Here is an 18,415-nt window from a genome sequence, read left to right on the forward strand (position 1 = left end):
AATAATCTCAATATTCACTTCAATTTAAACCTAACAATGTTTCTTAATATACATACAATTTTAACCTATATTTATTAATTTATATTAAATAATAACATAAACAATACTTATTCTTATATGATGTACTATATTTATATTTAGCATGTATATTAAGAAATATTGTAAAAATTTAATAATATATAAATTGTGAAATGTAAATCTATAAATAAATATTCATTTAATAAATTATAGAACTTCAAGCAGTTTCCTTGACATTCATCAAATTTATGATTGCCATCTCGTGATCTGTTGTAGTTTTGTTCCTTCCATTAGATATTGCAATCACATCTTCACAGGTCTAAAAAAAACAATGAACTCGCGATGAACTCTTTTTATTTCGTTGAATAAAATATATATTTTATAAAACTAAAAAGATCTATGGCAAATTAAGCACAACAATATGACGTCTTTGAGTATACATATATTGAGCATTATAAATGTTTGAACATGTAAAGTTGCGCATTTATTTCAAAATTCACTTAACGTCTCAAGCAGCAAACGTACGTCATTTTGACGAACGATGTCAATCGACATCAAAGTAACGTCATCTTGACGTTTAATGACGTCAGTTTGGTATTTGGGATATTTTGTGTAGATTATGTAGATAGTTTTTCATCAATATAATGTAATTTCATATTTTTAAATATCAATCAGTGTTTTGACAATTTATTTGAATGTTTTAAATATAACTAATGTAACTCAATTTTTAGGAATTGTTATATCGATACGTTTATTTCAACGTTAGAAAAAAAATAATAGCAAATTACCCATAGTTTCTTGTTGTAATTCTACCTTGTAGGAAGGATTGTCATACGCTGATGTTGTTTTACGAGATGATATGTCAGCCTTACTACTTGTTCGTCTTTTCATCAACATCATTAACAAAATTAAAGTCGATAGTATTGCCAAGGAAGCCACAATGGCCACTATCACCAAAGGGCCGTAATAATCTCCTTCATAAAGAGGAAATGATGCAATTTTTCCGGCTAAAAAAAAAATATATATATATATATGATCCAGTTTGATTTACTGAGAACATATGTATATAAAAAAAAAGATTTATAGAAAGATAAATAATGAACTACCCAAGTAGCAAACTGACGTCATTAAACGTCATTCTGATGTCTAATGACGTCATTTGGCATCAAAATGACGTATGCTTGCTACTTGGGTAATACTATTGTAGTATAGTATAGTATAACTGATAGTGTAAAAAAAGTTGTTAAAAAAAATGCAATTTGCAACTAGTTACATATTTTTAATGACTGTCGACCTTTCAGTCAACATACGTGTCTAATAGTATATTAGCTAACAAGTGCGGGGGATCATAAATCGGCCGAGAGTGCAGAAGTTTGGCGCACGAGGCGAACCCGAGTGTGACAATCCGCACGATCAGCCGATTTATGACCCGCACATGTTGGCTACGATATTTTGTGTGACCGGTGCGTGAAAAGAGAGCTCTTTCTAAAATCCCATTATGTGCGACTTTTTGCGCACCGGTTGCATAAAAGATATTTTCGAGATCTTTTTAAGATGTTTTTTAAATATATGTACATGTTATCTGTAAGATATAAGATTTTTTTATTGCGATCAAGTTTTCGTAATAAATCTCCCATTTTCATCATTTTCAATTTAGCTAAATAATGATTTAATAATGATTTAAATAAAAATGTATGACCAGTAAATTAATTTTTAGAAATATTATTTTAAATCGAACAAATAACATTCCAAAGTATCTTTTATGTAATTCAATTAAAAATAGTGAAAAAAGAATACTTTTTATAATATTTATATAAACATTTATAAACAACAGAAAAATAATAATAATAATAAGAGAAACATAATTTATATTATTTAACAAAAGTTATAAAAGAAATGTTTACCTTGTTGAGACACAGTGGGTGATAAGAAAACACCTGGTTTAGTGATAAAATCTTGCACGTTACTCTTTTTTATTCTTCCATTTGTTAAATATATTTCAAGCCATAGTCGATATCTAGTACCAGGTTTGAGATCACTGATGACGGTTTTGGCATCAGAATCTCTTTTAGCAATTTTGAAGACACTAGTGTCTTCTTTGCCACTATCACTTTGATAAATTGCACGATAGATGTTCACATATTTGTCCTCCGGATAAGGCACACCATTCCATAACACTTCCACGTTTGTTGATTTGATCGTCTTAATTTCAACTGTTACGTCGAAAGAGTACGGATCTGGTTCCATCAACGTAGCTACCTGAATCTGTTATAAATTATACTATTAATGATAATATTGTAATTATACTATATATTATGTATTTACTACTATGTATTACACTATTAGTGATATATGTATACAAGGTGTAACTAAACAAAGATATACGAAGTACACTATCTGGTGCAGAACAACAAATTAAATCAAAAAATCCTTTTTTTAATCCGCCATTTTGTAATCTGAGCTTTTTTGATTTTTAACGCTACAAATTGTTAAAGTTTGCCAATTAGCGCGTGGCTACAACGGAAAATAGCGTAGGCTCCGCTTTAGTAGGCGTTCCGCATGCGCTAATTGGCAAACTTTAACAATGTATAGCGTCAAAAATTAACCTTAGATTAAAAAATGGTTCAGAACTTTTCGATTTAGTTTGTCGTCCTGTACTTGATGGTGTTCTTCGTATACCTTTATTTAGTTACACCCTGTATATGGATATAAAATTATCAACATTTATATTTTTATAAATAAATACAAAATTACAAATATAAAATAATTTTATATGCAGGATCAAACTCTAAATTAAAGAAAAATAAGGAGAAAAGAGGGAGATTAAAAAAAGGAAAAAATCAAAAGAAAAGGAAAAGAGAAAAAAGAAGAAAAAGAAGAGGAAAAGAAAGAAGAAAATAAAAAAAAAGAAGAAAATTAAGAAAAAGAAGAAGGGAAAAAGGAGAACATGAAGAAGAAGAAAAAGAGGAAGAGACGAAAGGAAGGAAGAAGAAAAGAAAAAGGAAGAGAAAAAATAAGAGAACAAGAAGAGAAAGAAAATGAAGAGGAAGAAATAATTTCAATAAGTAGTAAATATCTTACTGTTTTCTCGCTCATTAACTCCGTTAATTGTCCCGGAAATGGTATAAAGTAAATGCCGATTTCATACGTAGTTGATGGTTTCAAGTTCTCAATTACACAATTTGTTACAGCACGATGTATTAGTGGTGTCGTCGCATAAACTTTACCATCATATTCTTTATATCTCAATTGAACGCCATCTATGAATTGTAACTCATAATCTGTGAATTTTTTCCACATAACATTAATCCAAGTAGAGTTCGTTTCCATTATTCTAAGTTCAGCATCAATTAATATTTGCGGTGGCAAAGTTATCATTTCCGTATGTTTTTCTAACGTGCGTACGCTATAAATCTTGCTAGTTGGACTATTGGCTAAATCCTTCAATTTCACTGTGATCTTCATTTTATATTCAGTCATAGACTTTAAATCACCTAACTCAAATTCAAGTTGAGATGTTGCAATTAAATCATTAGGAGGAGCGAACACTTGTACTTTCCACGTGGATGGATCAAAATTTCTGAAAAATAAAAAATACCAAAGATCAATTCCAATGTCGAATCTATTAAAGTAATGATGCCATATGAAAAAAAATGGAAATTAGTATATACAAATAGTTTTTGTATGCGCAACTTATATTAACTTATAATATAACGTTTAACCAGAAATAGAGATATTATATAATCCTCCGGCTATAGAATACCTTATTAAGAACTAGCTTTTTGGACCGCTTCGCGCGGTCCTCATATAGCCTATAATTAAACCTGTTTTAACACAAAAAATTAATTCTTTTGTCTGTATTACCGCGAATTACTTCCACATTTGTGGACCGATTTTCGTGAAACAGGTATTAAAATATTCCACAATGTTCCACAAATATCTAGTAATTCTCCCCCAAAAAATTGCTAAATTTTGGAATGAAAGATGAAAATATGTATTGAATCTTTAAATAAATCCGCAAACGCGTGGATGGGTGCGTGGGTGAGTGAGGGTGTGTGTAAAACAAAGAAAAAACTAACAATAGACATTCCCAAAAAATTTAAGAAATTTTAGTACAATTTCTTGAAAATCGGTTCATAAATGCGCACACGCGTGAGTGGATGCGTGGGTGGGAGAAACTTAAAAAGAACCCACAGCAGCCACCTCCGAAAACTCTGTAACATTTTGATACCAGTTTCACGAAAATCGGTCCACAAATGCAGAAGTAGTTCGCGGTCAGACAGACAGACAAACAGACGGACGGACGGTACTTATATATATAGATGTTGTTACCGGCTCTATAAAATACCTCATTGTTAGATTAAGATGTTTTCTGCTAAATCTTTAAAGTTCGAATAGATTTTTGCGCAGTTTAGTAATTAATGTTAATTAATTTTACATACGTTTACATACGTTTTATCGCTAGTATATCGTAGTTCAACTCTCCCATGTAGTCCTACCAGGACTTGAGGTATAGTAAATACTAGCCGAACTGTATGTTCATCTAGAGCTTCCAGTATTTGCATTATAATTTCATTAGATGAAGGTGCAGTTGCAAATCCAGGTAATGAAAAGCCTGGAGATATAATATTATGGTCCAAACCTATAATACATAATATTAAAAATCAAGAGCTGTTAGACTAAGATAATAGAAAATGTATTTTGTATATGTTTGTTGTATGTATATTATAGAAAGTTCAAATTAAAATGATAAGGCTCCCGAATATAAATACAATTGGAAAACTAAAAGAGCTATTGAGCCAAGCGCTGTTGTTAGAGCGTTTTTTTTTGTTTTAATTGAAATTTATTCAATAAACATGGTACAACGTTTAATTATTTAATGTAAATTTTGATGGCAAATTAATTGTAGTTTTCTGATATTTAAAGTAGTATTAGTTGAATTTCACTTTAATTAGGAAATTAATCATGTATTATATCTGTATTTTTGTAGTTAATATATGTAACTGAAGAGGACCCAGTCAGGGTCGAAACGTTTTACCATGTTTATTGAATTTTCAATTTAAAAATACGCTCTAACAACAGCGCTTGACTCAATAGCTCTTTTATTTTTCCAATTGTATTTATAGAAAGTTATTATGTTTTTACTTAAACCGTTATTTACCTGGCAATTGTGATGATGAATGACTACTACAAATCCATTGTAAACAGCATGGATTAACAGGTGAATGCATCAGTGTTGCCTGATGAGGAGGACACGGCAAATTAGCGGGTGGTAGAGCTGGTACAGGTTTACAAGCAGCTTGACAAGACACATTGCCCATTTCGCAATAACAACGCTTCTCGCAACCAGTGACATTTGAAGGCAATTCGCTCCAATTATCATACATGATTCCTTCATAGTTACAAGAACCATTATTTCTACAGCGTACCTCCTAGAAAAGTTATTATTGGAAGTATCATAGAAATAATAGTAGTGCCACTCTGTATTATACCGGATGTAACTAAACAAAAGTATATACGAAGGCATTTTTTAACCTGAGTTTTATTTTTGACGCTATAAATTGTTAAAGTTTGCCAATTAGCGCGTGGCAACGGAAAACAGCGTAGGCACCGCGTTAGTAGGCGTTCCTTTGTAGTCGCACGTGCTAACTGGTAAACTTTAACAATTTATAGCGTCAAAAATAAAACTCAGATTAAAAAATGGCTCAGAAATTTTCGTTTGTCATCCTACACCAGATAGTGTGCTTCGTATACCTTTGTTTAGTTACACCCTGTATATGATATACCCTATATCACGGATGCCCAACTAGTTTCTTCGAGGGGCCAGATTTCAAATTTTGATTATTGCCAGCGGACCAGATTGATACAAATTAACCCAACGATAAAAAAAAGAACAGAGTCGATTCTTTTTTGTTTATACTCTGTGTCACTTTAAGGCAATAGAAAGATCTCAAAACTTTAGTTTGCGAGAGGTTTTGGACGAGATTGATTTAGCAGCACTTTTAAAAAATATTTTATGCACTACCACAGGTATTTCTATTTAATTAATATTTCTAAATTTAAATATTTTAGAATATACTCGCGGGCTGGATCGATAGGCTGTGCGAGCCGAACGTTGGGCATATGTGCCCTATATAAACTTCTAGGAAAAAATTATTAAAGATCATACCTGAGGACAACACTGTGGTGCCTTTGGTACAAAATTTGCTGGAACTGTTTCCCAATCTAGACAGTGAGGATCCAACACATCCAGTCCAAAGTCTGTGGGACACTCTATTGTGTTACATTCATTCTTGCCACCTTCCGCGCAAATGCAGAAGAAGATGCATTCATCATACCATTCCGCGCCAATTTTATACGACTTTCCTCTGTAATTGCAGGAATTCTTGTCAGACGTTTTCTCGGAAATATTTGTTTTTACCACTTCTGCTGGCAGAGACACCTGTACAACTGGCCCAGTACGACTTCCTTCCGTCACACGAACATAGTATGTGTGCGCGGGTTCCAAACTTGAAATAATACCATCTGTAAAATATATACTATATGTAGTTTTGCCTTTTGCAATTAAATTTTCCGAGATTAACACTAAATTCTGTAAATATTAACGCAAGAAAAATATCGTTATTAAAATATTATGAATACTATTACCAACCTTTATCAGGTTTCTGCTGTCTCCACACATGATTGTTCTGTGAAATCTCTATAGTAACATTTTGAAGATCTTTTACAGACATCTTCAGTTTGATTGCTGTTGAGTTCAACACTTTTACATCTATCAAATGTATATTTAAGTCGATGGTATTGTCCGGTTTAATCTCATGGTCGCCCAAAGTAACATCGCAAAGTGTAATAGTACAACAGGCATCTCTAAAGATTAAATTATATTGAGCATTGTCGTTTTTTTTTTTTTTTTTATGAACTATTCTACTTCATACATTTCAATTGTTTATGATATAGCTAGTTTCATCTGATAAAGATGACTATACCTGGGATCGGATAATACGACGCAGCGTTCATGCTGATTGATTATAGAAACAGTTTCATTTGGTGGACATCTGGGCTGACATTTTAAATGACCACCGGCCTCACAGACGCATACTTCGGAACAGCCATTTTCGATACGTTGTCCTACAGTTACAGTTTTGTTGCCGAATACACACATTTCTTCCGATTTAGTAGCTGCAATAATATATTTTTTATATTGAATAGCTTTTAATAAAAAACGTAACTATAACCATAAAAAAGTATTTTAAAATAATATAGATAGCTTACACCATCTCTGTTGTTGCTTATAAATTATATTAACGAAATATAGATTTATAAATCATAGACTTACTGCTGTCTGTGTTGAACTCAATAACTTTTCAGGATATAAGGAAACGTACCCGAATCTGTGGGACAGAGAATGTGAGCACAACAGGATTCTTCAGTGGTTAATTTTCCTTGACACAAAGAGTCTTCAATATTTTTGTCCTCCTTAATGTTAGGAAAAACACATAATGGCTGGCAATCTATAATTCCATTTTCGGAACATATGCACTTTTCCTTGCAATCTTTAATCAGTTTTTCTCCTACTGAATAAGTATGATTTCCATAGATACACATTTTTGGAAATAAAATCGAAGAAACGTTTATGGTAGTTTCATTGTTTGATGCGATGTATTCTCCACCTGCAAAATGTGTTGTTCGGATTGTTTAGATCTCCATAAAACAGACTGAAAATATTCTTTGATTTTAAAAAAGTGTAATTTATAAACTTTTCCGTGTCTCATAGTATAACTATAATAATTTCAATTAATGTATAATTATGTCTGTACAATTAATTTAAATAATACATATGGGATGTTTCGCGTCAAGCGGGCCAGCTCTCCTTTCAAAAATTAAAGCAACAGAAAAAATTATTTAAGGTCTCAAAATATTCATACACTTATATACTTTCAAATGGAACGTGATTTTTTGAAAAATTCAATATGATGATTCCAATATAGCGCCTAAAATCCTTAAAATAAGTCACGAATAATCGTACAATATCTTTGATTAAAATGCGAAAATTTAACAAATTAACTTGAAAATAATGGAGTATAAGGTTTTCGAGATCATTGATTATAAATCTGAAAAAAATTATAAAATTCAAAATGGCGGCTGTAAGACCAATGATCCTTATCTAAGTAATGGAAAATCACTCGAACCGGCTTGAAAATTATTTCTAAAGTTTTAGAAGTTGTTACAAATCTGCAGTCAAATTTGCACAATTGAAAATAATAAATTTAGTATGGTGGCTTTTACTACAAAAAGACAGATATTGGTGCGAGTTGCTGTTTTTCCAAACTAACATTAAATTTCGGCTTGTGTTGTCCATATTATAGGTCGATAAAAAATGAGTTAAAAGACCTTATGAGCGCCCTTTTTTATAATATTTTTCTTCAGATTCACAAGTAGCAACCTCGAAAATCTTATAATCCATCATTTTCAAGTTAATTTGTTAAATTTTCGCATATTAATTAAAGATATTGTCGCATATTAATTAAAGATATCGTGACTTTTACGGAATTTAGGACTTGAGGCGCCATATTAGAATCATCATATTGAATTTTTAAAAAGGCCACGTTCCTTTTGAAAGCATATAAGTGTACAAATATTTTGAGATCTTAAACGTATTTTTCCATTACGTTAGTTTTTGGAAGGAGAAGTGGTCCGCTTGACTCAAAACATCCCATATATGTATATAATCAAAATTTACTTTTAATGATAATATACCGAAAGCGGGTTGTAAAGACGCTGAACACGATTAATATCGATGATCGGAGTAAAACAAGAGTGCAGAATTGTTCCGCAAGATGGAGTAATTTTTTCGCTATTTTTTGCTGCTTAGAATTACTCAGAAACCTCAACAATAGAAATTTTTACATGCAGGAATATACAGATGCATTTGGCGATTATTGCGTGAGAATCCTGTTTGGAAACGCTTTCATAGACGTACGCAGACGCCTTTAAGATGACAGAAGTCGTGTGATGACATCGATCATTCGGTGAATCTTTGGAAGACTAAGCTTGTCATATTCATTCGAAAATACAAGCTGGGCGCTATAAAAAGATCTATCTTAAGATGTCAGGGTAGCTCCGGTCGGCAAAATATCTAGGGATCATTCTGTATAGGAAATTGACATGGAAAAAAACACCTGGAAAATTAATGTAAGAACAACTTTTTACCTCTGGATATGCAAAAAGGCCTTTGATCTATTAAACTAAGCTTTATTTTTATAACAATACAAATATTAAATAACTTGGGAGATGGACACGGTCATTGCCAAACTGATAGCCTTTCGCCGACTAACGATAAGTGATCTGTTTGGACGAATGTTTAAGTGCCACTCCGAGGTTTTAATAATGAAATAAATTTTGATTGGCCGGATAAATTATTTTAATTCGATTTTTGCTTCTAATTGAGATTTTTCGCGTTGAACTTTATGTTATTTATTTAATTGTATTATTAATGTATTTCGCCTTTTAATTTGACATAATTATCTAAGTTATTTTGACTAATGTATTGTGACTCTTTATTAGAACATTTTTTATTTTTTTGCGTACTAAGGAAGACTAAGTATAGTTCGAAACACTTAAAAATTTTAGAGTTTATTGTAATTAATAATATTAGTTTATTGTAATTAGTTTGAAAATTAAAATTTTTCCAAAAATAAAATTTTTTTATTACTTGTTTCATATGACCTAGCAATATTAAATAAGTTATCATTGTATTAAACTAAGAATAATCCATTCGATTTACTCTCTGCTATTGTTTGCCTTTGGCTGCTATATGCTGTATGATATGGTAGCTCAGGGTTCAAAGAGTAATGACAAAGATCACGCTAAAGCATATAAAGGTTCTGATCTTAAAAGAAACCTTGAGTACTTTGAAAACATCGATAGCGACAACAAGAATGCTGCTCAACATCAAATTGTTTCATCAAGTCGTTATAACTACATCAGACTACGTCAGCAGCAAGTTGGCTGTGAGGAGATGGACAACTGGCACCAAGCAGACCAAACTCTTCAATGGAGTATTCTCTCATCCCATTTACCAAATAGGATAGAATAAAATATCATTCATACGCGCTCTGAAAGTTTGTTCAAGATGATTTTGGCAAAGGAATAGTGGAGTCATCTTTTTTATGGTCGGCTCCAAAACTGGCTTAGAGCAGACATTTACTATCGGAAAAAGGAATTAGTGAATTAATTCCATTTAGAAAGTTCGTCACGCAAAAGTAATGGTGACTTTGCGTTGTGGGCAGAACCTGCTCGCCATTAGAAAGAAGAGAAAGTGGCATATGCTCGTATAATCAAGCGGCTAGAGCCCTTGACACTCCAATTTTCACCTCCAGCTGGTGTAGTTGCAGATGTACCTTAGAGCAGTTTACGGAGAGAAGCAAGGTTACTCTGATGTGAGGCACTGGTGCCTGGGCATATTCTGACTTCAGCAACGAAACAGCCAATCAGCTTGCTAAAGCAACTGATGAGATCGGAGCCGGCAGTCGATGTTCCCTGCTGGCCAAACAGAGAAAAAATTGCTCGCTGGTTACAAGATCAGCATTAGGCTTTGTTAAGTAGTCAAATGCAAACAGTCAAGAGTGCTTTTCAGGGATTCTTGCTGCATCAAGGTATTAAGATTTATTAATTTTTTTAATAGTCATTATAAACCTAAATATTAAAGGTAAAAGGCGGGGATAGTGATAGTCACAGACATTCACTAGACACGGCTTTCTCACTACTATTTGCATATGGTATAGACAATATGCCCAACTACACAGGAAATGTGGAACTTGTTGAACTCGCGGTTTTAGTGTTTTGCTTATTCTTATTTTAAATAAAATTTATATAGCACTTCTCGGCTATAACATTTTTCTATAATAAAAACGTAGATATTTGAGAATCGCCAGACAGAATTTTAAAAAAAAGTAAGACTCTTCTCTCGACCGTACTGGCAAATATTATTTATTAAATCACAACGTTTTGACCCTTCTTTAAGTCCTTATCAAGTGATCTAGATATACATAAAGAAGAAATACAGTACAGAGATTAATACAATAAAAAAAATTACTTCACTTAACAATATTACAAAATAATAAAAAAAAGCAAAACATACTTGTGAAAATAAAAATAAAATTATAATTTTAAGATGTCAAGAACCTGGATAACATAAAGAATCTAGAGATTAATCACAAAAACATTCCGAGTGATTTACTAGAAACCACCAGAATTTCAGTTGCTGATTCTTTTAAAAAATTTTTATGTGAAATAAACACATTTCTTCTTCTGACAGGCACATCTTACAAGGTTTTTCGCTCTGTAAAAAATTTCTACGTGATAATGAAGATATTTTTGTCACCAAAGCTGATAAAGGTCAGATCACCGTAGTAATGAATAAAAATAATTATTTAGAAAAAATGGAATCGTTATTGAATGACGAATCCACTTACAAAAAACTGAAGAAAAATCCTATCAAACAACTAACTATAAAGACTAACGCCTTAATAAAATCTTGGCGAGATAACGATTTGATTGACGACTCCACGTATAAGTCATTAAATATCACTAATGGTAATTTACCACGTTGTTATGATCTGTCAAAGGTTCACAAAAAAGAATTTCCTCTAAACATCATTGTATCTTCATTAGGTAGTCCAATATATAATATTGCTAAATATATTCATAATATTTTACATAGTTCTAATTTGTTACCGAAATCTTACGTTAAGGATGGCTAAACGTTTTCCGCAAATTTAAAAGATAAAATTATTGACGATAATAATACTTTGATTTCTTTAGATGTGACCGCTTTATACACTAATATTCCAAAAGAATTGGTTTTACGCGCTATTGAGGAACGATGAAGTGACATTTCTCAAAATACAAATTTCAGTCTTGCTCAGTTCTTATATGCCGTCGAATTTACTCTAGATTCTACTAGTTTTAGCTTTAATGAACAATATTACGAACAAATCTTTGGTAGTCCCATGGGATTTTCTCTCTCACTCATCTTGGCAGATATGGTGATGGATGATCTCGAAACACATTATTTAAGTCAACTTACAATTAGTTTCAATGTTCCGACTTATTATAGATATGTTGACGATATTTTCGCTATTACTCCAAAGACCAAAATCCACGAAATAATTAATACCTTTAATAATTATCACCACCGTTTAACCTTTACATATGAGACGGAATCAGACGGATGTATTAATTTTTTTAATACAACGATCTCTCGGTCAAATGGAAAGCTTGTAACAAATTGATACAGGAAGAACGCGTGTTCGAACAGATATATGAATTTCTTTTCCAATCACTTTTAAATATAAAATGAACACAATTTTTAATCTTGTAGATCACGCGATTCTCTTATCTAATGATCAGTTTCACGACGAGAATATTAATATCGTGAAACAGATTTGATTTAATAACTGCTTTCCTAAACATGTAATTGATCGTTGGGTGAATAAAAGGATTAATTTTTTAAAACACAGAAACATGAATGAATCGAGTAATGAGCGAAATATTGTTGATAAATCTCCTTTCATTTCACTACCTTATGTTAATAGCTTAGGCGACATCGATCAAATTTTTAAAAACATCGGATTTAATGTTGTTCATAATATTCCTAAAAAACCGAATCATTTAATTACACTCGGCAAGAATAGACTGCCTATAGATAAAAAGACTGAAGTAGTTTACGAAATTAATTGTAATGATTGCAACGTGTCATACATCGGACAAACAAAGAGACATCTATGTACACGTGTAAAGGAACATTTCAGCAAAATGCATTCGAGTAATTTATCAGTTATCAGCAACCATAAAATTGAATTCGATCACGATTTTGACTGGACTTCGCCGGTTATTTTGCACAGAGAAAAACACGTAAGAAAAAGAAATCGCTGAAATGTTTTTTATTAAGAAAAATAATAACGCTATTAATTTACAAAAGGATACCGACAATCTAAGTATCTAAGAATATCTACGACAAAATAATAAAGGTCGTTTAGTCTCTCATAACTCGTCTAAAAGTCTTGATGTGTTGTCAAACCGACACTATGTTCGTTCTTGACATCTTAAAATTATAATTTTATTTTTATTTTCACAAGTATGTTTCGCTTCTTTTTATTATTTTGTAATATTGTTAAGTGAAGTAATTTTTTTTATTGTATTAATCTCTGTACTGTATTTCTTTTCTATGTATATCTAGATCACTTGATAAGGACTAAAAGAAGGGTCAAAACGTTGTGATTTAATAAATAATATTTGCCAGTACGGTCGAGAGAAGAGTCTTACTTTTTTTTTTATTTTTCTATAATATTTACCTTCGGTATCCTTATCATCATCATCCATGCTGACATCGCTAAGATCCGTGATATTAGTATGTAATGAGTTCGTTGGTTCCGGAGAAGAAATGTTCAAGGCCCTGGCTCTCAATAATGTCTCTTCTGTAGTTTGAATCTCCATCGTAAGGTTTGTTATATTCTGGGCAATAAGATTGATTTGCGTAGATGTGGATAAGTTGATTGGTGTCGTGTTTATCATAGCAATTATCGGTTCTCCATGAAGAAGAAATGGAATCAATATATTTGTGACATTTATGGATTTTGTTGTCATTGAAGATTGATCCATCTTCATTGGAGTCATCGTGGATGAAATTGGTAACATGGTTAGGGTCTCGGAATCTGCATTTTTTTTCAAATCATCATCTCTGATGAAAGATTTTTGGTACTTCTGATCACTTTTGGTTTTTAAGTCTACAGGTTTTTTCTTTGCTTCAATTGTGGCCTTAACATCAGCTTCTTTTGTTGAATACGCACTTTTCAATTCTGTTATATTATTTCGCCATTCTGTTTGAGATAGTTGTGCTGTTGGGATATCTTCACTATTGATATCTATGAACAAAAAGAATATAATGTTTGAGAAATATTCAAATATTCAGTAAAAATTATTAACTATTTTGCTTCTTTAAATATAATAAATTTTTAATACATTTTGTAAAATTTGGATAAAAAGTATAGAAATAAAAACATTGAAAATCTTCCTTTTTGTTAAATCTAAATTAGAACAAATATTTAAACAGAAAAGTAATTTGAAAGAATTCTAAAATATACATATATAAAGATATGTATAATCTTATTCATTCATATTTATTCGCTACATAATGTAGAAGAAACTAGAAACGCTGCCATAATAATATAAGACTTAATTAGCTTTAAATATGTTTATTATATTGTGTATTAAGTTCAGGTCTTTTTAGGAATTGCGAAAATTTCAGAAAAAAACTAAATCCATAATTTATACAATTATAATTAATTTTATTTTATATAAAGGTTAATGTTTATAGAAGTACAAAGGCTTATTTTACTTTTATTTTAATATAAGACAGAATTGCTGGAAAATCTCATTAATTGTAACACGTCGTGTCACAGACTAATTAAAAATGACCCCGAGATGCATCCGTTAATTCTATTCTTATTTTAATAAATAGATCCATTTTTGAGGAGAAGTTGCAATTTCTCCATTGAAATTAAATGCTTTATTAAATATTTTTTAGAATGTCTTTATAAGTTTTTAAAATGCTGATATTATTTTGATATTTGAAAACGCTTTTTGTTTTTCTATTTTACAGTACAAAATATCCTTAAATACTATTTATAATATTATAGTAAATTTAACTATAGTAACTTTTCGCATTAACTTTTTTAACTTTTATACTTTATTATACTTTAGTAATCATATTATTTTATACATAAAAGTATTGAGATAAGATAATCGAAAAATGAATATTTTATGAGATATTTTATAGCTTATGTAAAATTATGTCATTAAAATACATACATTAAAGTACAAAATATTTCCTAAACTATTCACTTTTTGATTGTCTAACTCTTATAACTTTTTACGCTAAATATTGCAAGGAATCGATTTATATATAAAAAATTATAGTGGTTCCATTAAAAAAAATAAAGACCTTGAAATTACTCTTATTTGACCTCCAGGTCAAGATCAAGGTCACTACCAAGTGTCCCATTTTGAGTCCGGGACTTTTTCCTCTGTATATTTAATAAAGTAAAAAATGTTTTGTATAAGTTGGACTCTTTTCAACAAAGTGCAGAAATCTATCAATTATATTGGTCTAAAATTAAAATATTAATTAATTAAAAAATATTGATTAATAAAAAAATTGGACCTCCATCGGTTTGTTATGATAAAATCAAAATTCATCATTTACGATTTTCTCAGAATTTGTGAGAAGAATTGAAAAATTGAAGCCAAAAAACATCTACAGAAAAACGATTATAATGAAATGACGAATAATATAAAATATATTTTTTTTAATATTACTAACTCACTTCTTCATTTTTCTTCCCTTCCCTTTTTTCCATTTCTTTTGCCACCTTTGCATTTCTCTACTTCTGTAGCCCCATTCTCTTTTCTTCTTTTTAAATTTCTCTTCATTACTATCTTGTTAACATTTTTCCTTCCTTCTCCTACACTTCTTATTCATCAGTATTTTTCTCAACGTATTTCCATACGTCTCTCATTCTCACACATTTTACATTTTCTTCTATCCTTTTGCCTGAATATTTACTTTCTCTCATTTCATTCTTTAGTCTGAACTTCGCTATCCTTCTCCATCTTATTACCTTCATTTAGCCATATGTATCACGTTCGCATATTGTTTGCGAAGACTCGCAAAACCTCTTATTGTGTGAACAAATAAATTAGCAAATGTATTCTTTTACTATAAAGTAAAGTAGGAAAGTGTCTTTACTTGCTTTAGTGCAATTAGTGCATTGATTCTTTTAGGGGTACGAATTTCGAAAAATCTCTTTCTTTTTGATGACTATGTAGACACAATAATATGTTTGCGACCTAAGAAACTCTTAACCCCTTAAAAAATGGATTTATTAAGCTCGGAAAAAATTATTTTTTTTTTTTTAATTATTATACATTCAAAAATATATATATACATATATATAGTTAAATAATTATTTAAAAAACAAGAAAAAATTTTTAAAATTTTAAATACTGAGAAAAATAACATAGTTTACAACCAAGAATTACTTTAAACCAAAAACAAAGTATTTCTTATAGATTTGGGTGCTGAAAACGATTTTGAGTGCCACAAACCAAATTTCACTAACACATCAAATTTCCAAAATAATTGAGATTTAATGTATAAAAAAATAGTCTTTTTACGATATTTAAAATGTTTTGTAAAAAAAGTTAACGTAGTAAATGCATGCATTCATTCCTCATAAAATGCATTTTTATTTTCTTTTTTATTTTATATTTATTATTATTATTATTTTATTATTATTATTATTTATTATTATTTTATTTCATATGTTTTTAATTTTAATATCTTACTTAAACTTTAGCAATGTTATGAAAGATTAAAAATAAAAATTATCAGGGTTGGGTAATAACTACTTAATTCGTTAAAAGTTAAAAAAAAATTAAAAAGTTAATAACTTTTAATTTAGCTTAGTTAATTTAATGTATTATTTTTTAACTTCAACTAGTTAATTTTGACCTTAAACTTACAATATTAACTTTTTTCCTAAGTTAAATTTTTTATCTCTGAATACCATTATTGTTTTTAAGTTATAAACGTGTATTATTTTTAAATTAAAGTATTATTAATTTTTATGTCTACTTGTCACCAATTGTAATTACCAAAAAATATATTTGTATATAAAAATCAAAATTTCTTTGTTATTTGTTACTATAAATTTTAAAAGAATTAACAAACAAAATTCTAATTCAATATAAATAATGTTCTTAAAAATTAACTTTTGATTTAACTTCAATTAATTTAATTTTAACTTAACTTTAACTGAATTAATTTTTTGTCCATGCAACTTTTAACTTAGCTAAATTAATTTTATAAACAATTAACTCTAACTTAACTTAATTTTAAAAAATCATTAACTTATATATACCCAATCCTGGATACATATATTATGCGTTAAGATTAACTATTTGTGAAAGGATTTCATTCACTAAGACTAAACATACACATATGCGTCGATATCATCCTTGAAAAGGTTAAGTTTAAGTGTTTTTATACAATTAAAACACTATTTAATAAATCCTTAGAGAGATTGTTTCCCAGTCGTTCCCTAGTTCTCACCATGCGGTGCGAAAGGTAAACGAAATAAAGGAAAGAGATATCTCCGCATCTCGCTCTAATGCTTCTCATGCGGAAAACAATAGATTTTTTCGCTACTACAAAGGACGTACTAGTTCCTGAACAAGAATTCCTGAAGCCTAATTCCTAAGAATCTCTCTGTAATTCATGAATAAAAAAATATTCACTTTTATTGATATTAAACTTCCCTAAGTAGCAAACTCGCGTCAATTAGACATCAGAATAATGTCAATTTGATATCTAATGACGTATGCTTGCTACCTGAGTCTTTTTTCATCTATATTTTAAACCATACGAATTTATATAATAACATGAATCATCGATATATTTCGATGAAAGAAACATTTTATTTCATAATTTATAACATATTTAATAATATTTTAATATAAAGGATTATATATATATATATATAGATCGGAACACTAAAAATCTCGAAAAGTATACGTATTACACAGAAAAAAGTTATAGAATTGCCGAAAAAATTCTATTTATTAATCTTATCAGTTTGACCTTCGACGGCGTCACCAAGGTCAGAATAAAATCACTCTGAATTTCTTAAATGGAACTTTATATTTTTTATTACATATTCTTGTAGCTTGCCTCAAGAGCTTTTCAAAACACTATAATTAAGTTATTTTTTATAAGGTACTTTCCGAGTTACAAGGCTTAAAAGTTATATTATCTAACCGCCAGCATTAGCGTTATTTAAATGAGAAACCCTATTTTTTACTCCAAAAATTAAATAAATCGATAATTTTACATGTTTCGACGTGTAGTCGTGTTACGAATCAACGTATTCCTAAAAATTATTTGAAAATCGAACTCATATTGTTTAAGATGAGTTGGTGAATAAATCATTATAATATTATTAAGATGAAATCTAATAAAAGCACATTGGTTTTTAGGGATCACATTCAAAGTACTTCTACAATGTAGTTAGAACTACATAATTAGATGTAGATATACAAGAATGTTGTACATTTTGTATGATATCACAAACTAATTATTTATCGCAACTGAATCTTGTCGTAAACATTAGTATTGTTCATTGTTGTGATCTCTTGAATTAATGAAGGTTTTTCTGTATTTTCAACATCCTTACATACGGACTCTTTCTTCCATTCGTTTTCATTTTTGAAATTTGTTAGAATCAAGAGACACGGTAGTGTCTCGCGACCAGTTAAGGGCGTAGCGGAGACACCGTGT

The 18,415-nt window shown here is 30.1% G+C and overlaps 1 protein-coding gene across 1 annotated transcript; it reads right to left on the reverse strand.

Annotated features, from left to right (window-relative positions):
* Positions 1 to 216: 216 nt before the first annotated feature.
* On the reverse strand, positions 217 to 13,943 carry sas (stranded at second; the record flags this gene model as incomplete). The annotated part of the gene is made up of 11 exons (XM_029302514.2): positions 217 to 337; positions 832 to 1,025; positions 1,923 to 2,283; positions 3,100 to 3,598; positions 4,471 to 4,660; positions 5,180 to 5,450; positions 6,188 to 6,543; positions 6,671 to 6,885; positions 7,005 to 7,197; positions 7,404 to 7,688; positions 13,374 to 13,943. Coding segments are annotated over 11 exons (3,236 nt in total), but the record flags the coding sequence as incomplete, so codon positions are not given.
* Between the last annotated feature and the right edge of the window lie 4,472 nt (positions 13,944 to 18,415).

This window comes from Nylanderia fulva, unplaced genomic scaffold, assembly GCF_048542155.1.
Source record: "Nylanderia fulva isolate GAGA-0341 unplaced genomic scaffold, ASM4854215v1 Scaffold344, whole genome shotgun sequence".
NCBI lineage: Eukaryota > Metazoa > Arthropoda > Insecta > Hymenoptera > Formicidae > Nylanderia > Nylanderia fulva.